Source organism: Malaclemys terrapin, chromosome 20 (genome assembly GCF_027887155.1).
Source record: "Malaclemys terrapin pileata isolate rMalTer1 chromosome 20, rMalTer1.hap1, whole genome shotgun sequence".
In the NCBI taxonomy this organism is placed as follows: domain Eukaryota; kingdom Metazoa; phylum Chordata; order Testudines; family Emydidae; genus Malaclemys; species Malaclemys terrapin.
The window spans coordinates 2,182,240-2,202,955 of NC_071524.1; the positions used below are offsets into that span (position 1 = coordinate 2,182,240).

The 20,716-nt window shown below is 65.8% G+C and overlaps 2 protein-coding genes across 5 annotated transcripts in view; one reads left to right on the forward strand and one right to left on the reverse strand.

The window, feature by feature from the left end:
* Positions 1 to 15,855, forward strand: part of LOC128826551 (myosin-10-like) — a 60,937-nt gene extending 45,082 nt beyond the window's left edge. For all 4 annotated transcript variants that reach the window (XM_054009895.1, XM_054009892.1, XM_054009894.1 and 1 more), the window contains 12 exons: positions 549 to 701; positions 1,490 to 1,738; positions 2,124 to 2,336; positions 2,752 to 2,964; positions 3,079 to 3,240; positions 3,599 to 3,727; positions 4,105 to 4,193; positions 4,618 to 4,741; positions 5,319 to 5,527; positions 11,906 to 12,014; positions 12,517 to 12,689; positions 14,341 to 15,855. In XM_054009895.1, the coding sequence (XP_053865870.1) occupies positions 549 to 701; positions 1,490 to 1,738; positions 2,124 to 2,336; positions 2,752 to 2,964; positions 3,079 to 3,240; positions 3,599 to 3,727; positions 4,105 to 4,193; positions 4,618 to 4,741; positions 5,319 to 5,527; positions 11,906 to 12,014; positions 12,517 to 12,689; positions 14,341 to 14,491 (1,974 nt within the window). In that variant the 3' untranslated portion in view covers positions 14,492 to 15,855. The remainder of the gene's footprint in view (positions 1 to 548; positions 702 to 1,489; positions 1,739 to 2,123; positions 2,337 to 2,751; positions 2,965 to 3,078; positions 3,241 to 3,598; positions 3,728 to 4,104; positions 4,194 to 4,617; positions 4,742 to 5,318; positions 5,528 to 11,905; positions 12,015 to 12,516; positions 12,690 to 14,340) is intronic.
* A 2,897-nt stretch (positions 15,856 to 18,752) lies between these two features.
* LOC128826561 (urotensin-2 receptor-like) lies at positions 18,753 to 19,712 on the reverse strand. Its single transcript, XM_054009912.1, has one exon. It carries the CDS (start codon positions 19,710 to 19,712, stop codon positions 18,753 to 18,755), a length of 960 nt encoding a protein of 319 aa, XP_053865887.1.
* Between the last annotated feature and the right edge of the window lie 1,004 nt (positions 19,713 to 20,716).

Genomic DNA, 20,716 nt, shown 5'->3' on the forward strand with positions numbered 1-20,716 from the left:
TGTCGGTAGGCACAGGGCGGCTCTGCCCCTGGGCCTGGGGGTCTGGCAGGGGGCTGGGGTGGGGTCTCTGCCCCGGGGTTGGGGGGTGGGGCCTGTGGCGGGGTCTCTGTCCCAGGGGCTGGGGGCGGGGCCTGCGGCGGGGTCTCGGGGGGTGGGGCCTGTGGCGGGGTCTCTGCCCCAGGGGCTGGGGGCGGGGCCTGCGGCGGGGTCTCTGTCCCGGGGTCAGGGAGCGGGGCCTGTGGCAGGGTCTCTGGTTGGGGGGTGGGGCCTGCGGCGGGGTCTCGGGGGGAGGGGCCTGCGGCGGGGTCTCTGCTGGGGCCGGGTGGGAGGGGCCTGTGGCGGGGTCTCTGCCCCAGGATCGGGGGGAAGGGGCCTGCGGCGGGGTCTCTGGTCAGGGGTGGGGCCTGCGGCGGGGTCTTGGGTGGAGGGGCCTGTGGCGGGGTCTCTGCTGGGGGCGGGGGGGAGGAGCCTATGGCGGGGTCTCTGCCCCAGGGTCGTGGGGGAGGGGCCTGCGGCAGGGTCTCTGACTCGCCCACTCCCTGCCCCAGGAGCTGCTGCAGGAGGAGACGCGGCAGAAGCTGGCGCTGGGCTCGCGGGTGCGGCAGCTGGAGGAGGAGAAGGGCGCCGTGCTGGAGCAGCTGGAGGAGGAGGAGGCTGTGAAGGCCAACTTCAGCCGCCAGATCCAGGCCCTGCAGCAGCAGGTGAGCCCGGCCCGGGGCCGCAGGGGGGTGCAGCCAGCACGGAGCTGGCTCCGTGTGCACAGCAGTGGGTGGTGCCGCGGGGGCAGTGTGAGGGTGCAGGGGATGCAGTGGGTGCTAAGTGCTGGTGCAGTATGAGGGGCACAGTGGGTGCTATGTGAGGGGTGCCAGGGGTGCAGTGTGGGGATGCAGTGAAGGGGACGCAGTGGGTGCAGAGCACTGGTGCAGTGTGAGGGGCACAGTGGGTGCTATGTGAGGGGTGCCAGGGGTGCAGTGTGGGGATGCAGTGAAGGGGACGCAGTGGGTGCAGAGCACTGGTGCAGTGTGCTTGGCACGGCGGGTGCAGTGTTTCCTGCCCCGGCCCCCTCTTTGTTCTGTCCCTGCTCGCGTCCCAGTGTCTCCCAAGGGCAGGGCCATTTGCTGGTTGGGGTGGGGAGCGTGTCCTGGGACTGGCTGCCTCTGGTATGGGGGGCTGTGGGGGCACGTTGAGCCAGCCGGCTCCAGGGTGGGGGTTCTGGGGGCCCGTGGGACTGGCTGGCTTCGTGTGGGGAGGGCTGTGGGGTCGCGTGGGGCCGGACTGCTCTGGGGTGGGGGACTCCGGGGGCATGTGGGGCCGGCCTGCTCTGGGTTGAAGGGATATGGGGGCACGTGGGGCCGGCCGGCTCCAGGGTGGGGGGCTCCGGGAGCGCGTGGGGCCAGCCTGCTCTGGGGTGAGGGGATATGGGGGCGCGTGGGGCCGGCCGGCTCCAGGGTGGGGGGCCCCACGCCCCGGCTGACCCCGCTGCCGGCAGGTGGTGGAGGCGCGGCGGAAGTTGGAGGAGGACGCGGGCACGGCGGAGGCGCTGGAGGAGGCCCGGCGCCGGGCAGCCCGGGAGCTGGAGCTGCTGGGGCAGCGCTGGGAGGAGAAGGCACAGGCGGCCGAGAAGCTGGAGAAGACCCGGGCACGGCTGCAGCAGGAGCTGGACGATGCCAGCCTGGAGCTGGGCCAGCAGCGCCAGGCCGTGGCCAACCTGGAGCGCCGGCAGAAGAAGTTTGACCAGGTGAGGGCGCAGCCCCTTGCCCCCAATCCCTTGCTGCTCCCCACCCCTCCCCCGCTGCTCCCCCCCACATACTCCCCCCCACTGTCCCCACCCTCCACTGCTTCCCCCCCACCCTCCTCCCCCCTTCTCCTCCCACATTGATCCCAACCCCCCCATGCTCCCCTCCCCCACTCCTCCATCCACCGACCTCCTCATCCAACAGCCACTGACTTCCCCCTCCCCACGTCCCACCAACCCCACCCACCAACCCTCCACTACTACTGATCCTCCCAAATCCTACTCACCCCTCCCCTGACCCTCCCTCCGGCCCCCCAGCCTGGCCAGGGCTCCCCTTCCCCACCCCCCAGCCTGGCCAGGCCCCCCCTGACGCGCTGGCCCCCGGCAGATGCTGGCGGAGGAGAAGCTGGTGTCAGCGCGCCACGCGGAGGAGCGGGACCGGGCCGAGGCCGAAGCCCGGGAGAAGGAGACCAAGGTGCTGTCGCTGACCCGGGCGCTGGAGGAGTCGCTGGAGCTGCGGGAGGAGCTGGACCGGCAGAACAAGCAGCTCCGGGCTGAGCTGGATGACCTGGTCAGCTCCAAGGACGACGTCGGCAAGAACGTAAGGAGCCCTGCCCGGACGCCTGGGTTCCGCCCCCACCTCGGCGCGGGGAGGGAGGCCTGGGCTGGGAGCCAGGATTCCTGGGTTCTCTCCCCAGCTCTTGGAGGGGTATGGGGTCTAACACAGCTGTATGTACCTGGGAGGGCCATGGCATGGTGCATTCTGGGAGCCCTGGTGTGGTGCACGTTGGGAGCCCTGGGCCGTGGTGTGGTGTATGCTGGGAGTTGTGGTGTGGTGCATGCTGGGAGCTCTGGGCTGTGCCCCCATGAGGGCCGTGGCGCGGTGCATGCTGGGAGCCCTGGTGCGGTGCATGCTGGGAGCTCTGGGCCGTGCCCCCAGGAGGGCCGTGGTGCGGTGCCTGCTGGTGATGCTGGCTCAGTGCACGCTGGGAACCCTGGTCCGTGCCCTCCCGCAGGTGCACGAGCTGGAGCGGTCGAAGCGGGCGCTGGAGCAGCAGGTGCAGGAGATGCGGGCGCAGCTGGAGGAGCTGGAGGACGAGCTGCAGGCCACGGAGGACGGGAAGCTGCGGCTGGAGGTGACCCTGCAGGCCATGAAGGCGCAGCACGAGCGGGACCTGCAGAGCCGCGACGACAGCAACGATGACAAGAAGAAGCTGCTCGCCAAGCAGGTGGGGGCGGCAGGGGGGTGCCGGGGCTGGGAGGGGGCTGGGCTGGTGGCAGGCCGGTGCCTGCTGGGCGCAGGGCGGGCACTGGCCGTGGGTGACCCCTGCGCCCCCCCCCAGGTGCGGGATCTGGAGCAGGAGCTGGACGGCGAGCGGAAGCAGCGGGCCCAGGTGGTGGCGGCGCGGAAGAAGCTGGAGCTGGACCTGCAGGAGGTGCTGGGGCAGATCGACACCGCCAACAAGGGGCGCGAAGAGGCCGTCAAGCAGCTCCGCAAACTGCAGGTGGGGTGTGTGGCTTGGGGCCGGGGGAGGGGTCTGGGGGCTGGGGGAGGAGCCTGGGAGACTAGGGGAGGGGCATCGGGCACCCAACTGGGCCACAGGGGAAGCCAGAAGGGGAGCAGTGCATGCTGGGAGCTTGAGTATCTTGTTCGTTCTCCTGCATCCTGGCGTCCTGGCACCCCAGGGGTGAGGCTTACTCTGTGTTATTGGACCCTGGCATCCGGGCACCCCAGCAGTGGGGCTTGCTCTGCGTTACGGGATCCCAGCGTCCGAGTGCCACAAGAGTGGAACTTACCCTTCATTATGGGACCCTGGCGTCCGGGGGGGAGTCTCTCACTTGCTCTCAACCCATCACCCACAGGCCCAGATGAAGGAGCTGTGGCGGGAGGTGGAGGAGTCGCGCACGTCCCGCGAGGAGATCTTCATCCAGTCCAGGGAGAACGAGAAGAAGCTGAAAAACTTGGAGGCGGAGCTACTTCAGCTGCAGGAGGTGAGGGGGTGGGGTTCTTTCATTTGGGGGCGGAGCTACTTCAGCTGCAGGAGGTGAGGGGGTGGGGCTCTTCCATTTGGGGGCGGGGCTACTTCAGCTGCAGGAGGTGAGGGGGTGGGGCTCTTCCATTTGGGGGCGGGGCTACTTCAGCTGCAGGAGTTGAGGGGGTGGGGCTCTTCCATTTGGGGGCGGGGCTACTTCAGCTGCAGGAGGCGAGGGGGTGGGGCTCTTTCATTTGGGGCGGAGCTACTTCAGCTGCAGGGGGCGAGGGGGTGGAGCTATTGTGGTAGGGGTGGGTACATGCTGTGGGGTGTTGTCAACGCCCCACGAGCACAGCCAAGCCCCCCTACCCCTGACCCCTCCCCCGCCCGTTCCAGGAGCTGGCGGCGGCCGAGCGAGCCAAGCGGCAGGCGCAGCAGGAGCGTGACGACCTGGCTGACGAGCTGGCCAATGGTGCCAGCAGCAAGTGAGTGCCCCGCCCACTGCATAGGCCCCGCCCACTGCTGTAGACTCCGCCCCTGGTGATGACAAGTGCCCCGCCCTGCCACTCCCCTGCCTCTGGCCTGTTGTGAGCTCCACCCCTTGCTGCCATGGGCCCCGCCCCCTGCCACGCCCTCTGTCCCTGCCCCACCCCGTGCCTCACCCATGCCCTGCCCCACCCCGTGCCTCACCCATGCCCCCATGTATGCCATGCCCATGCTCCACCCCATCCTTTCACTAGCCCCGCCCACTGCCCCATGCCTCGCCCACACCCCTTTGTGAACACCGTGCCCCCAGCCGCTGCCGATGCCACAACCCATATCCTGGGCACGGAGCAGGAGCTGCTCACGCCAGAACCGCCCCTGCCCCGGGCTCCCAGCCCCACTCAGCCCGGCCCCCCCTCCCCGCAGGTCGGCACTGCTGGATGAGAAGCGGCACCTGGAGGCGCGGATCGGGCAGCTGGAGGAGGAGCTGGACGAGGAGCAGAGCAACGCGGAGCTGCTGAACGACCGTTACCGCAAGCTGAGCCTGCAGGTGGGCCTGGGGGGGGGGGGTCGAGAACCCTGCAGCCCAGCGCCCCCCGCCGGACCCCTGCTGCCCAGCGCCCCCCGCCGAGTCCCCCCACCCTGCACCCTGCGGCCCAGCGCCCCCTGCCGAACCCACACTCCGCGGCCCAGCGCCCCCCGCCCCGCCCCTCGTGGCCCAGCGCCCCCCGCTGAGTCCCCCCCGCCGAGCCCCTGCCCCGCCCCTCGCGGCCCAGCGCCCCCCACCGAACCCGCACCCCGCAGCCCAGTGCCCCCCGCCGAGCCCCCGCCCCCGAGCCCCCGCCCCGCCCCTCGCGGCCCAGCGCCCCCCACGAAACCCCTGCCCCACCCCTCGTGGCCCAGCGCCCCCCGCCGAGCCCGCACCCCGCGGCCCAGCGCCCCCCGCCGAGCCCCTGCCCGCCCCTCGCGGCCCAGCGCCCCCCGCCGAGCCCCCGTCCCGCTCCCCGTGGCCCAGCGCCCCCTTGTGCCACACTAGGGCTTCGGGGCCAACACTGCCTGCCAGGGGACGCACCCGCTGGGGCAGGGGCTCCCAGGCGCTGCGTGACCAGCCCCCGCCCCCCCCGCAGGTGGAGACGCTGACGACGGAGCTGGGGGCCGAGCGCAGCTTCTCGCAGAAGGCGGAGAACGCCCGGCAGCAGATGGAGCGGCAGAACAAGGAGCTGCGGGCCAAGCTGGGCGAGCTGGACTCCTCCGTCAAGGCCAAGTACAAGCTGACCATCGCCACCCTGGAGGCCAAGGTGGCCCAGCTGGAGGAGCAGTTGGAGCAGGAGTCCAGGTGACCCTGGGGCCAGGTGTGACGGAGCAGGGAGCAGGGCAGATTTGACCTGGGAATGTTGCAGGGGGGTTGCAGTGGGGATGTGGGACTTCCCTTGAAGGAAGCTACCTGAGCTGTAACCTGAGCCAGGAACGGGGGTGGGGAGAATTAACACCTTCTGCCCGGGAGACTGAACAAAGGAGAGGAGCAGCGGGAGGGGCTGGGAGTTTAGTTTCGGTTGGGGCTGGGTGGTGCAACGCAGGGAACCCCAAGCTGGGGTCTAAGCTCCCTGAACCTCCCAGAGGGACCTAATTGAGGGGGTCTGGTCGTACCTACACGCTCTGCTTGAGACTGTGTTCCTGTCCTTAAATAAACCTTCTGCTTTACTGGCTGGCTGAGAGTCGCAGTGAATCTCGGGAAGAGGGGTGCAGGGCCCTAACTCCCCCACAATCCGCAACAACTGGTGGCAGCGGTGGGATCTACTGCACCCCGTGGACGGCGCTTCCTGCAGTAAGTGACTGGGGAGCAGTAAAACGAAGGGGGATTGACGGGGACCAGGCGTGCTGAAGAGTGAGAGAGAGACGGTTATTACCCCTGGGAGTGTGTGACCAGCGAGAAGGACTTTGGCAGTAACAGGGTCCCCCGGGGGGATCGCAGCGAGTGGTCCCAGGGGCGGAGGAGTCTGCAGCTCGACCCTGGCAGAGAGGTGGTGACCTCGAGAAGGGCTGGCACACTAGGGGTCCCCCTGGGAACTGTGGGGAGCTGTGAGCACACAGGCCGGTGAGTGGCCAGCAGGAAGATGTATGCCAAGCGGCTTAAGAACGACCTGGTGGAGCTGTGCAAGCAGAGGCGGCTGCGCATTGGGAGGCTCACCAAAGAACAGCTCATTGCCCGGCTGGAGGCGGAAGATCGCGCGAATGAACCGATCCCTGTGTCTCAGGGAAGCAGCCTGGCAGATGCAGCGCAGGCACCAGTGTCTGTCCCAGCTGGGAGTGGTCAGCCGGCTGCTGAGGGCTTCCCGAGACCCCTCCTTCCTATGCCTAGGGGAAGGGTGGGGAGAAGCCCAGCAAATACCGAGGGCGCCGTGACCCCCCCGGCCAGCAGGGGATCCCCCCGGCGAAGCCCGCCGGCCAGCAGAGGATCCTCCCGGCGACGTTCGGCATCCGGGGAGCGGAATTGGCTGGAATGGGAGAAAGAGCTAAAACTGAGGGAGCTGGAGGATCGTGAACAACAGAGACAGCATGAAGAGAGACAGCGTCAGCATGAACGGGAGGAGAAAGAGAGACAGCATCAGCGTGAAGAGAGACAGAGACAGCATGAACGGGAGGAGAAAGAGAGACAGAGACAGGAGAATGAGAGACAGCATCAGCGTGAACTGGAACTGGCGAGACTGAGGGGCAGCGAACCCCCGGCTGCGGTGAGTGAGGGGGGACCCAGGACTGCACGGAGCTTTGATAAGTGCATCATGGCCCCATACAAGGAGGGGGAGGACATGGATGACTTCCTGGAGGCCTTTGAGACGGCCTGCGAGCTGCACCGGGTTGATCCCGCGGACAGACTCCGGGTCCTTACCCCCTTACTGGACCCCAAATCCGTGGCATTGTACCGCCAACTGGGAGAGGCAGAGAAAGGGGACTACGAACTATTCAAAAAGGCCCTGCTACGAGAGTTTGGGCTGACTCCTGAGATGTACCGGGAAAGGTTCCGGAGTCAGGATAAAACCCCTGAGATCTCATATCTGCAACTAGCCACCCGCATGGAAAGATACGCCAGCAAGTGGGCTGATGGGGCCCAGACGAAGGAGGACCTGGTCAAACTGCTGGTACTGGAGCAACTGTATGAGCGGTGCCCATCCGACCTGAGGCTGTGGTTGGTGGACAGAAAGCCAGAGAACCCGCGACACGCAGGGCAGCTGGCTGATGAGTTTGTAAAGAGCCGGTCAGGGGGTGGCAGGGAGGAGCCCCAAAGGAACAGGCCCGCCGCGATGCAGAGAGAGAGTCACCCTGGGACCTCCCAAAGGGGGAATATGGGGAATCCCCTCCCACGGGGAATGCCCAGCATCAGGGACAACCGACCGGCTCGAGGGGACCCACGGGACCTGAGCTGCTATTACTGCGGCTGAAGAGGCCACGTTCGGGCCCAGTGCCCCAAGCTCAAGGACAGACTGAGCAGACCGAACCCGCACCGGGTTAACTTGGTAGAGGCCCAGACGGACGAGGGGCAGGCTTCCCACGCAAGAGGGGCTGGCAGCTTATCAACTGCTCAAGAGAGAGAAGGGCCCCCGGCCAGCTTCTCTGGGGGGCCAGATGCTCCGGATTAAAAGTTCTCCGTTTACAGGGTTGGCGCGGGGCTGTCCCTGCGGAGCGAGTGCCTTGTTCCCCTGGAGGTGGATGGGAAGAAAGTTTATGGTTACTGGGACACGGGCGCAGAGGTGACACTGGCCCGGCCCGAGGTGGTGGCCTGAGATCGGGTGGTGCCCAACACCTTCCTGACCCTGACCGGGGTGGGCGGGACCCCATTCAAGGTTCCCGTAGCGAGGGTACACCTGAAATGGGGGGCCAAGGAGGGCCCCAAGGACGTGGGAGTGCACCACCATTTGCCCACTGAGGTGTTGATGGGGGGGGACCTAGAGGACTGGCCAAGCAGCCCCCAGACCGCCTTAGTCGTGACCCGTAGCCAGAGCCGGCGAGGGGCACTACGCCCGGACCTTGGGGAGGATGTCCCACCGGAGGCACCGAACCCTTCCCGGGTGGGAAGGGAAACCCCAAGGACAGGCCGCGGGGTGGCTGGGGCTTCCGACCCAGCCGACGAGAGGGAGCAGGTCCCCATCCCTTCCCCAGCCGCCGAGTTCCAGGCCGAGTTGCAGAAGGACCCCTCCCTGCGGAAGCTAAGGGGCCTGGCTGACCTCAGTGTGGTACAGACCATGAGGAGAGGATGCAAGGAGAGGTTCCTGTGGGAGAAGGGGTTCCTGTACCGAGAGTGGGCTCCCCCGGAGGAAGTGGAGTCATGGGGGATCAGGAGGCAGCTGGTGGTTCCCCAGAAGTTTCGCCACAAGCTACTGTACCTGGCCCATGACATCCCTCTCGCAGGGCACCAGGGGATCCGGCGCACCAGGCAGAGGCTGCTACAGAACTTTTACTGGCCCGGGGTCTTCACCAACGTCCGGCAGTACTGCCGATCCTGTGACCCCTGCCAGAGGGTGGGGAAGGCCCGGGACAAGGGGAAAGCAGCATTGAGACCTTTGCCCATCATAGAGGAGCCTTTCCAGAAGGTGGCCATGGACATAGTGGGACCTCTCAGCAAGGCGACCCGGTCTGGGAAGAAATACATCCTGGTGGTGGTCGATTTCGCCACCCGCTACCCCGAGGCAGTGCCCTTATCGTCCATTGAAGCAGACACTGTGGCGGATGCGCTGCTGACCATTTTCAGCCGAGTGGGGTTCCCCAAGGAAGTCTTGACGGACCAAGGGTCCAACTTCATGTCGGCCCTACTCCGGTGCTTGTGGGAGAGATGTGGGGTCCGGCACACCTGGGCCTCAGCATATCACCCCCAATCCAACGGGCTGGTGGAGAGGTTCAATGGGACGCTAAAAATGATGCTGAAAACATTTATGAATCAGCACCCGCAGGACTGGGACAAGTACTTACCTCACCTGCTGTTTGCGTACAGGGAGGTACCCCAGGAGTCTACTGGGTTTTCGCCTTTCGAACTGCTATATGGAAGGCGGGTAAGGGGGCCCCTGGACCTGATGAGAGACGAATGGGAGGGGAAGGCCACTCCTGACGGAGAGTCGGTGGTGGAGTATGTCCTGACCTTCCGGGAACGACTTGCCGAGCTCATGGGCCTGGCCAGGGAGAATCTGGCCAGGGCCCAGAGGAAGCAGAAGGTCTGGTATGACCGCACAGCACGGGCCCGTGCCTTCGCCACTGGGGATCAGGTGATGGTCCTCATCCCCGTGAGGAAAAACAAACTCCAGGCCGCCTGGGAAGGGCCCTTCAAGGTTGTCAAGCAACTAAACGAGGTAAACTATGTGGTGGAGCTGTCGAACCGGGCACACCACCACCGGGTGTACCATGTGAATATGATGAAGCCATATTATGACAGGGGGAATATGGTGTTGGCCGTGTGTGGACAGTGGGAGGGGCAGGGAGATGACCCTTTAGTAGATCTATTCCCTGGGACAAGAGTTGGCTTCCCCCTGGAAGCAATTCCTCTCTCTGATCGGCTAACCCCTGCCCAGCGAGCTGAGATCGGAGGGGTGCTGCATCTGTACCAGCAGCTGTTTTCCAACCAGCCTGGACGCACTAATCTGACTGTCCACCGGGTGCAGACAGGATCGCACCCGCCTATAAAATGCTCCCCCTTCCGAGCCACAGGGAAAACTGCTCAGGACCTGGAAAGAGAGGTCAATGACATGCTGGCTTTGGGGATGATCCAGCCGTCTTCCAGCCCTTGGGCCTCGCCGGTGGTGCTGGTCCCCAAAAAGGACGGGTCGATCCGGTTCTGTGTGGACTATCGGAAGCTCAATGCCATCATTGTGGCCGATGCCTACCCCATGCCCAGGCCGGACGAGCTCCTAGACAAGCTGGGAGGTGCTCGGTACCTTACCACCATGGATCTTACAAAGGGCTATTGGCAAGTGCCGCTGGATGCAGATGCCAGGCTGAAATCGGCCTTTGTCACCCCTCTGGGGCTCTATGAGTTCCTGACCCTGCCCTTCGGCCTCAAGGGAGCGCCGGCCACCTTCCAGCGCCTGGTGGATCAGCTACTGAGGGGGATGGAGAGTTTTGCCGTGGCGTATATCGATGACATCTGTGTCTTTAGCCAGACCTGGGAGGACCACATATCCCAGGTTAGACAAGTGCTGGACCGACTCCAGAAGGCTGGGCTGACCGTAAAACCGGAGAAGTGCAAGGTGGGGATGGCTGAGGTATCCTACCTAGGCCACCGGGTGGGAAGCGGCTGCCTAAAGCCGGAACCAGCCAAAGTGGAGGTGATCAGAGACTGGCCCGCTCCTCAAACCAAAAAGCAGGTCCAAGCCTTTATTGGGATGGCAGGGTACTATCGGAGGTTCGTGCCCCACTTTAGCGCCATAGCCGGCCCCATCACTGAGCTGTGCAAGAAGGGGAAGCCAGACAAAGTGGTCTGGACCGAGGAGTGCCAGGAGGCTCTCCGGGCGCTGAAGGAGGCTCTGGTCAGTGGCCCAGTTCTGGCAAACCCAGACTTTGACAAGCCCTTTATGGTGTTCACCGACGCCTCAGACACAGGACTGGGGGCGGTGTTAATGCAGGAGGATGAAAAGGGGGAGAGACACCCCATCGTGTACCTGAGCAAGAAGTTGCTACCCCGGGAGCAGAACTACGCGGCCATCGAGAAGGAATGCCTGGCCATGGTGTGGGCCCTCAAGAAACTAGAGCCATATCTCTTTGGGCGTCACTTCACCGTGCACACCGACCACTCTCCCCTGACCTGGCTGCACCAGATGAAAGGAGCCAACGCCAAGCTCCTGAGATGGAGCCTGCTCCTGCAGGATTATGACATGGACGTGGTCCATGTGAAGGGACGTGACAACCTGATAGCGGACGCGTTGTCCCGGAGAGGGAGCCCTGAACTTCCCCAGGTCACTGGTCAGAGTGACCCCGCTCAGTTCAGTCTCGAAGGGGGGAGAGATGTGACGGAGCAGGGAGCAGGGCAGATTTGACCTGGGAATGTTGCAGGGGGGTTGCAGTGGGGATGTGGGACTTCCCTTGAAGGAAGCTACCTGAGCTGTAACCTGAGCCAGGAACGGGGGTGGGGAGAATTAACACCTTCTGCCGGGGAGACTGAACAAAGGAGAGGAGCAGCGGGAGGGGCTGGGAGTTTAGTTTCGGTTGGGGCTGGGTGGTGCAACGCAGGGAACCCCAAGCTGGGGTCTAAGCTCCCTGAACCTCCCAGAGGGACCTAATTGAGGGGGTCTGGTCGTACCTACACGCTCTGCTTGAGACTGTGTTCCTGTCCTTAAATAAACCTTCTGCTTTACTGGCTGGCTGAGAGTCGCAGTGAATCTCGGGAAGAGGGGTGCAGGGCCCTAACTCCCCCACAATCCGCAACACCAGGCCGCTGGGGAGTGGGGCTACCCAGCATGCCCTGGGGCTGGACAGCAGGGTAGGGGTGGGGGGGGCAGAGTTGGGAACCAGGTACCCAGCATGCTCTGGGGCTGTATCCCCTGTGGTATAACCCACTGCTGTGGGACCAGAGGGCCTGACTACCCAGAATGCCCCCGGGGCGGGGGGCTTGGCGTTTGTCTACCCAGAACCCTCTGGGGGTCACAGAAGGGATGTGGCTGCCCTGGGGGATTCTGGGTACGGTGCACCCCCCCTTGAGCCTGGTGCTGACCCCCCCGTGTCCCTCCCGGCTCAGGGAGCGGATCCTGTCAGGGAAGCTGGTGCGTCGGGCGGAGAAGCGGCTGAAGGAGGTGGTGCTACAGGTGGAGGAGGAGCGTCGGAGCGCTGACCAGTTCAAGGACCAGGTATGTGCCCGCCCCATGGCGCCTCCCCCCGACCCCCTGCCCTGCCCCATGGCGCCCGCTGCTCGGCCCCTCGTGGCACAGCACCCCCCCCCCCCCGCCGACACCAATACCTCGCAGCACGGGCACCCCCCACTGACCCACTACCCTGCCCTGCCCCACAGCGCCCCCTACCAGCCCCATGCCCTGCCCCACAGTGCCCCCTGCCAGCCCCGTGACCTACTCTGCCCCTTGTGGCACAGTGCCCCCCCGCTGACACCAATACCCCGCAGCACGGCACCCCACACTGACCCACAGCCCTGCCCAGCCCCATGGTGCCTCCTGCCAGCCCCCTGCCCTGCCCTGCTTGGCCCCTCGCGGCACAACGCAACCCCCGCTAGCCCCCTGCCAAACCTCCCCGCGCCGGCCCGTGTGGCCCAGCGCCCCGCACTCCCTGTGGCACGGAGCCCCCTAGTGCTGCCCCCCCGCCCTGCCCCCGCCGAGCCGCCCGCTCCGTGCCTGGCAGGTGGAGAAGGGCCACATCCGGCTGAAGCAGCTGAAGCGGCAGCTCGAGGAGGCGGAGGAGGAGGTGTCGCGGGCGAACTCCAGCCGGCGCCGCATGCAGCGGGAGCTGGACGACGTCACTGAGTCGGCCGAGTCCATGAACCGCGAGGTCACCACGCTGCGCAACCGGCTCAGGTGACCGGGGGGGCGCTGGGCACGGGGGGGGGGCAGGGGCACCAGGCGGTGGCTGGGGGCACCGGGGGGTTGCTGTGAACTGGAGGACGAGCCCTCGAGGGGCCAGGGGGTGGGAATTTGAACCCGACTGCTCTAGGGGGCCTGGGTCCTACAGAGGGGGTCAGAACCCGGCTCTCCCCGCAGGACTGGAGGGGGGTGGAACCCAGCTCTCTCCAAGGGGCTGGGCGGGTGAGGGGCCGGGTTTTTTTTCCGAACCCGGCTCTCCCTGCAAGGCTCGGGGGGTGCTGGGGGGGGTGGAACCTGGCTCTCCCCACCTGGCCGCTGGGCACCCATCTAATTCCTACCATACTGATGAGTCCTGACCCCAGAGCTCTTCCCGCCGTGCCCCAGACAGCCCTCCCAGGGATGGGGGTCAGTCTGGCTCTCGGGGGCAGGGTGGGGGCCGTGTGCTGCTTGGGGCCAGCTGGTGCTGGAGAAGGGTGTCAGCCGGGCAGCGCCACCAGGGCTCAGGTGAAAGGGATCGATGCGCAGCACAATAGTTCAGCACAGGAGGGGAAACTGAGGCACGGGGACGGGGGTGGGACCCGCAGAAGAGCCACGAAGAGAACCCAGGCGTCCGGGCTCCCAGCCCTTCCCCCGCAACCCGCCTGCTGTGTCCATTAGTCCCCATCTCTCCGTGGCTGGGGCGGTTTCTGTCTCTCTCTCTCTCACTTTCTCCATCTCTCCTGTTTCCTTCTCTCTCTTCCGACCCCCCAGCAAGTTGGAGCGTCTCCAGCGCAAGTACGTCCCCCCCCCCGGCTCCTGCTGCCCCCCGACATGCCAGCCGTGTGTGCTGTGTGGCAGTGCCCGCTCCCAGCGCCCCGTGGGGGAGGGGGGCTGCTTGTGTGTGTGTGTGTGTGTGTGGAGGGGGGGAGGGGCTGAGCCATCGACTGGGACAGGGATCCCCCCCCACGAGTTCCCTCTGCCCCCTCCCAGGGTCCCCCAATCCAAACTCCCCTCCCCCCCACCAACAGTCCCCCTGATCCGAGCTCCACCTATGCCCACCCCTCTGAGCTCCCCTCCCCCCCGCACTGTGGGATCCCTCTCCCGACCCATTCTCTTCCCCTCCCCCGCCACCCCCCCACCAGTACAGTCCCAGGCACCGGCTGGTGGGGGGCAGTTACCGGCGTCGGGGGGCCCTCGGATCCGCAGGCTCTGCTGTGTGACGTTGCTGCTGCTGTGCTCAGCTTGGGGGAGGGTTGGGGGGTTGCCGGGGGGGGCGTGTGGGGCCAAGTGTGTCATTTCTAGCCTCTTCTGGCAAGGGGTGCCAGGCAGGGTGGGGCGGGGGTGCTGTGGGGGGTGTGGGCATGGGGTGTGGGGCCTCCAAGGAGGGCGCTGCTGGTGGTGGGGGGTACTGGGGGCACCGTGGGGAGCAAGGTGGGGGTGCTGGCTGTGGTGGGGGCCCAGGGGGTGGGAGCAGGGGAGCCGGTGCTAGCTGGGGGGGATCCTGTGGGACCGGGGGGCACTGTTGAACCTGGGGTGCTGGCTGTGGGGGGCCCTAGGGAGGTGAACTAGGGGCCACGGTAGGGGCGCTGACTTGGGGCCTGCCGTGGGAGCAGGCGGGGGTGCTGGGGGGGCCCATGGCCCGGACTGACCCCTCTTTCCCCCCCAGGCGCGCCCCCCTGACGTTCACCACCCGCACGGTGCGTCAGGTCTTCCGGCTGGAGGGCGTCTCAGATGATGAGGCCGACGGGCCCGATGCGGAGACCCCGGCTCCCGACCACCAGCCGCAGCCCCCCCCGGCCGAGCCCCCGGCCCCGTGAGGAGCCCTGGGACCGGGCCCCCCGGCGCAGCGACGAAGCCAGGCTCAGCACTGGGTCTTGGGCCACATCCCGGCCCCACGCTGGGGGCTGGTCGCGTATCAGGCAGCACTTTAGAATGGGGGGCCCTGGGGAGGGGGGGGGTGGCTGCATCCTAACTGGCTCCCCTATGAAATAACCCCCCTGTCCCCCACCAGGATCTGACCGCTGGGGGGCACAGCATCAGCACCCCCCATTGGGATCCCCCCAACCCAGCACCCACCAGCCTGGGATCTGCCCCCCCAAATCAGCACTCCCCCTGGCCAGGGATCCCCCGCCCCCCTCACCCAGCACCCCCCACCTGGGATCCCCCCTGGACCCAGCACACTCCCCCTGACCTGGGATCCCCCCGACCCAGCACCCCCCCCGCCTGTTCAGCCCCAGGACTAGAGGGGCTGCCTGAGCACATTCCCCCCTTTCCCCGCGTCGTGCTCCCCTGTGGGGCGGGGCTGGCCGGGGGCGCCCCCCACCCTACACTCTGGAAGAAGCAGGCACTGAAGGGTTAACTGGCTCCCTGGGGCCGAACCCCCCCCCTTAGATCCAGTCCTGGGCCCCACGTGTGTGTCACCCCCGGCTGCTGGGTCCTGCCCCCGCCTGGGCACCCCGGCCTGGCCATCAGGGGCACCCCGGGCCCTCATTGGCTTCAGCCCCCTCCCTGCCATCCGGAACCGCCCCCCCCCCCAGGCCCATCTACCCCGGTGACCCGCCCCCTCCCTGCCCTCCGGAGCCACCCCCCTGGGCCCATCTACCCCGGTGACCCGCCCCCTCCCTGCCCTCCCTGGGCTCATCTACCCCAGTATCCCGCCCCCCCAGGCCCATCTAGCCCCACATCCTGCCCCCCCCCACCCCTTTTGAGTTTTCCCACATCTCAGCAGCTCAGTGTAAACCCTAGTGGGCCCCCGTGGGGTTACAGCCAACACACGGGACACCCCCCCCCGCCCCCAGTGGCCACAGGAGAGATGGAAACTCTTTGCTAAGCCCTCTCCCTCCCCCCCCCCCCGCTTCAGCAAACGCTGGGTCGCCAACCCCCCCCCCGGGCCCCTTTTCCTAGCGTCTCTTGGCCTTTGGCTGTGGGGTCACCCCCTCTCCCGGGTTGGATCCTGCCCCCCCGTGTTATTCTCTCTGCACAGTGATTTGCGGGGGTGGGGTGGGGTTCCTAAGGTGGCTGGGTCTGGAGCCGTTGGCTTGTAGGCTACGTGGGGCTGTTGTGGGGTGTTTTGGCCCCCGGGGCGGGCACTGGCTGGGTGAGGACGTGGGGGGTTCGGCGGGTTCTGTTTGCTTTTCGTTTTACCCCCCAGTTTGTGTCTTCTATTAAAGTTCATCTCGGATTTCCCGCGCATGGCTGCCTGGTGGGGCCGGACGGGCGGGCGAGACGCACACAGGAGATGCGGAGAGACGGGGGTGGTTTATTGACACCCCCAGCTTGGAGCGTGGGGGGGGGGGAGATTAAAAGCTGGGGCCTGCCCCTCACGGCGTTTCCAGGGGAGCTGAGTTTGGCCGGGACCCTGGCACCCGGCCTGGGCCCCATCGCAGCCGCCGGAGGCAGAGACCAAAGCTACAATCTTAGCGAAGGGGAGGAGCCAGGGAGAGAACCCAGGAGTCCTGGCTCCTGGTCCTCCCTGCTCTAACCCCTAGACCCCACTCCCCTCCCAGGGCCAGGGAGAGAACCTGGAGTCCTGGCTCCCAGCCCCTGCTGCTCTAATCATTAGAAACAACTCCCCTGGAGAAAACCCAGGAGTCCTGGCTCCCGGCCCCCTTCTGTTCCCAGAGCCAGGGAAAGAACCCAGGAGTCCTAGCTCAACCCCCCCACCCACCCCCACTCTAACCACTAGATCCCACTCCCCTCCCAGGAGAGAACCCAGGAGTCCTGGTTCCCAGCCCCGCCCCATCCTGCTGGCCCATCACTGTAGCCCCGCCCCCCTGCCAACCTTTGCTCGGGTGCCTGGCTTTTGCTCGCCAGCCGCTGCCCGGCAGAGCAGACGCTTTCTTCCCTGGGGATTAGCCTGGCAAGGCCGAGGGAGAAGCTGCTGGAGCCCCTCGTGCCCAGGGCGGGGCCGGCACAGCCTGGGGAGGGACCCGGGGGGGCTCTCTCTTTGCTGACCCCAAGGGCAGACACGGTGCCGGCTTGTGCCACCTCTCTCGCGGGCAGCGTGTCACGAGCTGGGCACAGGGGGCATGGCCCCCCCGCTGTGGTAGTGCCTGGTGGGCTCTGGTTACCTCCCCCCGGCGTAGAAACCAGCCCCCCCCACATGTCCACTTCATATAGGGGTCCCCAAAGGTACCGCAGGAGGTACAACACCTCCCAGAGCCAGGGAGAGAACCCAGGAGTCCTGCCCCCCACTTTCCCTCCCAGCGCAGTCGGCTGTGGAGAACCCAGGAGTCCTGGCGCCTTGTTTCTCGCTGGGGCTGTTCCTTTTGCATCTGGTCCTGGCTGCGTGGGGTTGAGGGGTCGCTGGAGGCTGATGCATCATCCTCACGGGGGGCTGGCGAGGGGGGGCCATGTCCAGGGCCCGGCTGCAGGGGGTGCCGCTCCTAGGGGTGCAGAGAGAAGGGGGCTCGGGGCCAGCCACATGTGTGAGGGTACTGGGGTGTCCCCCGCCCATGCTGGCGGCTGCCGCCCGCCCCGAGAGCTGAGGTCCAGCTCCAACAGTGCGGGGGAGACATATGGCTGCTAAGGGGGGCTGGCGCCCCCTAGAGGGGAAACCCCGGTACCCTGTTCCCTGCAACCTGGACCAGCCCCTCCCCCCGGGTCAGGGCTGGACAAGAGCTGGGGATTCCACAGCTGCGAGCTTCCCCCAGCAGTGCCCTGTGGCACCTCCCAGAAACACTGTGATCTTCCCCCAGCAGTGCCCCACAGCACCTCTCCCCAATGCTGCGATCTTCCCCCAGCAGTGCCCCACGGCACCTCTCCCCAGCGCTGCGATCTTCCCTCAGCAGTGCCCCACGGCACCTCTCCCCCATGCTGTGATCTTCCCCCAGCTGTGCCCCGTGGCACCTCACAGAAACACTGTGATCTTCCCCCAGCAGGGCCCTGCGGCACCTCTCCCCAGCGCTGCAATCTTCCCCTAGCAGTGCCCTGTGGCACCTCTCCCCAGCGCTGCGATCTTTCCCCAGCAGTGCCCCATGGCACCTCTCCCCAGCATTGCGATCTTCCCCCAGCAGTGCCCCACGGCACCTCACCCCAGCGCTGCGATCTTCCCCCAGCAGTGCCCCGTGGCACCTCTCCCCAGTAAACATAAGAATGGCCAGACTGGGTCAGACCAAAGGCCCATCCAGCCCAGTGTCCTATCTACCGACAGTGGCCAATGCCAGGTGCCCCAGAGGGAGTGAACCTAACAGGTAATGATCAAGTGATCTCTCTCCTGCCATCCATCTCCATCCTCTGACAAACAGAGGCTAGGGACACCATTCCTTACCCGTCCTGGCTAATAGCCATTAATGGACTTAACCTCCATGAATTTATCCAGTTCTCTTTTAAACTCTGTTATAGTCCTAGCCTTCACAACCTCCTCAGGCAAGGAGTTCCACAGGTTGACTGTGCGTTGTGTGAAGAAGAACTTCCTCTTATTTGTTTTAAACCCGATGACCATTAATTTCATTTGATGGCCTCTAGTTCTTGTATTATGGGAACAAGTAAATAACTTTTCCTTATTCACTTTCTCCAGACCACTCATGATTTTATAGACCTCTATCATATCCCCCCTTAGTCTCCTCTTTTCCAAGCTGAAAAGTCCTAGCCTCTTTAATCTCTCCTCATATGGGACCCGTTCCAAACCCCTAATCATTTTAGTTGCCCTTCTCTGAACCTTTTCTAGTGCCAGTATATCTTTTTTGAGATGAGGAGACCACATCTGTACGCAGGATTCAAGATGTGGGCGTACCATCGATTTATATAAGGGCAATAAGATATTCTCCGTCCTTTTCTCTATCCCTTTTTGAATGATTCCTAACATCCTGTTTGCTTTTTTGACTGCCGCTGCACACTGCGTGGACGTCTTCAGAGAACTATCCACGATGACTCCAAGATCTCTTTCCTGATTAGTTGTAGCTAAATTAGCCCCTATCATCTTCCCCCAGCAGTGCCCTGCGGCACCTCTCCCCAGCGCTGCGATCTTCCCTCAGTAGTGCCCCGCGGCTCCTCTCCCCAGCGCTGCGATATTCCCCCAGCAGTGCCCCTGTCCCACACTGCCCCACTCCCCCCTACCTGTGGAGGTCTGTTGGCTGCTCAGCGCCCCGCATCCTGTGCCCGCGGCACCGCCCTGCGCCCAGCCCGTCGCGCCCGTCGGTAGTTGCGGTAGCTGCGGGTCAGCAGCGTGTAGAGGAAGGGGTTGATGCAGCTGTTGCTGTAGGTCAGGCAGGTGACCAGGTGGTTGATGTAGATCTCGGTGGCCACGGGCAGGCGGGCGGCCGTGCCCGGGCTGTAGAGAGGCACCAGCTGCCAGAGCCAGAAGGGCAGGAAGCAGACCCAGAAGGCCACGACGATGAGGAAAATGAGGAGGAAGACCCGCTGCTTCGGCCCCCGCCGGGGGCCCAGCACCCCCCGGGTCTGCGAGAGCCAGTAGGCCCGGGCCAGCCGCCCGTAGAGGTACCCAAGCGCCAGCCCAGGCCCCACCATGCTGGTGCCGAAGAGCACGGTCAGGTAGGTTTTGTACTGGGCCTCGTGCCAGGTGGGCACGCAGAGCCGCCGCACCCGGCCGTCGCCCGCCGCCCGCTCCTCCTGCCGCACCATCAGCATCATGGGCAGCGCCAGGACGAAGGCGGCGGCCCAGGCGGCCCCGGCCAGGGCCCGGCGGCGGGCGGGGGAGCGGCGGGCGGCCCGGAAGGGGCGCCGCACGGCCCGGCACCGCTCGGTGCTCAGCAGGGTCAGCAGGAAGATACTGGCGTGCATAGTGAGCAGGTCCAGGCTGAGCAGGGCCCGGCAGCCGGCCTCGCCGAAGTGCCAGTCCCGCGCCAGCCCGTTGTGCACGACGAAGGGCACCCCGGCCAGGTACAGCAGGTCGGCCAGCGCCAGGTGGACGATGTGGACGTGGAGCGGGGAGGGGACGGCCCCGGCCCGTGCCACCGCCAGCGTGTACAGGTTCCCGGCCGCCCCGGCCGCCCCCAGCAGGCTTAGCCCCACCGCCTCCGGCAGCCCACCCACCAGCGAGCCGTTAGAGGGGGACGACAGGTTGGAGGGGGGGTCCATGGCTGGGGGGCTGGATCCAGGGGCTTCCACCGATGGCAGGAGTGGAGATGTCACTCGGCCGGCAGAGTCTGTCTGGCTAGCCGTCCGTCCCCCAGAGCCCCCTGTCTGTCTGTCTGTTCCCAGAATCCCCCGTTTGTCTGTCCCCAGAGCCCCCGCCTGCCCCCAGAGCTCCCTGTTTGTCTATCTATCCCAATCCACCACATTTATCTATTTATCCCCAGACACCCCCTCTATCTATCTATCTATCTATCTATCCCGTCTCTCTCTCAGTCCATGGCTTTGTCCGGTGCTCTCTCGTCCGACACTCCAAGTCCCAAGCTGTGCCGGAAGGGCCAGGGGGGTCTGATCGCCCCGTCGCTGGCCTTGTGCCCCCTGCTGCCCGGGGTCCGGCGGGGTCGGCGTCTGGCGGCGCCCTGGCTGGCGCGGGTGCGTGCGCGGCTGGCGGGCTGGTGTGTGTGTGTCTGGCCTGCGCCGTCTGCTCTGTCCGCATTCCACGCACCCTGCTAGGTCGGTATGTGGGGCTGAGCCGGGCCGGCCCCTGGCAGGGGGCGCATGCTCCTGGCTTCTGTCTGAGCTGCAGAGAGCGACCTGGTTCTTCCAGCCACGGGGCGGGCGGGACGGGCGGCTTGACAGAGGGGCTGGGAAAGAAAGAAAGAAAGGGGGCTGCCCTGAAACATGAGAGAGGGAGGAAGAAGGAATGAATGAACTAGGAAAAAAGACCCCAAGAAGAAAGGCAAGAAAGCGAGGCAGTGTAGGGCGGCCCTGCTGGGGCGGGCGTACCCCTGCTGGGTTCAGCGGGCCCATCGCCAGCCACGGGCGCGAGAAATAAACAGTGCCAGAGACGCAGACGAAGGAAGGAAAACGAGGGACCAGCTGAAAAATGGCCATTGCTGGGCCAGGGAAAATGTCTCTTTGCACCCAGGGAACGTTGGCACCAGGAAATCTCCACTTGGCTTGGAAAATTGCCACCGTGGGGCATCGGGGTTGGCACTGACTGCTGGGGG

Bases quoted from the DNA above. Each gene is read 5' to 3' on its own strand.
- LOC128826561 (XM_054009912.1), bottom strand. From the start codon at position 19,712: ATGGACCCCCCCTCCAACCTGTCGTCCCCCTCTAACGGCTCGCTGGTG.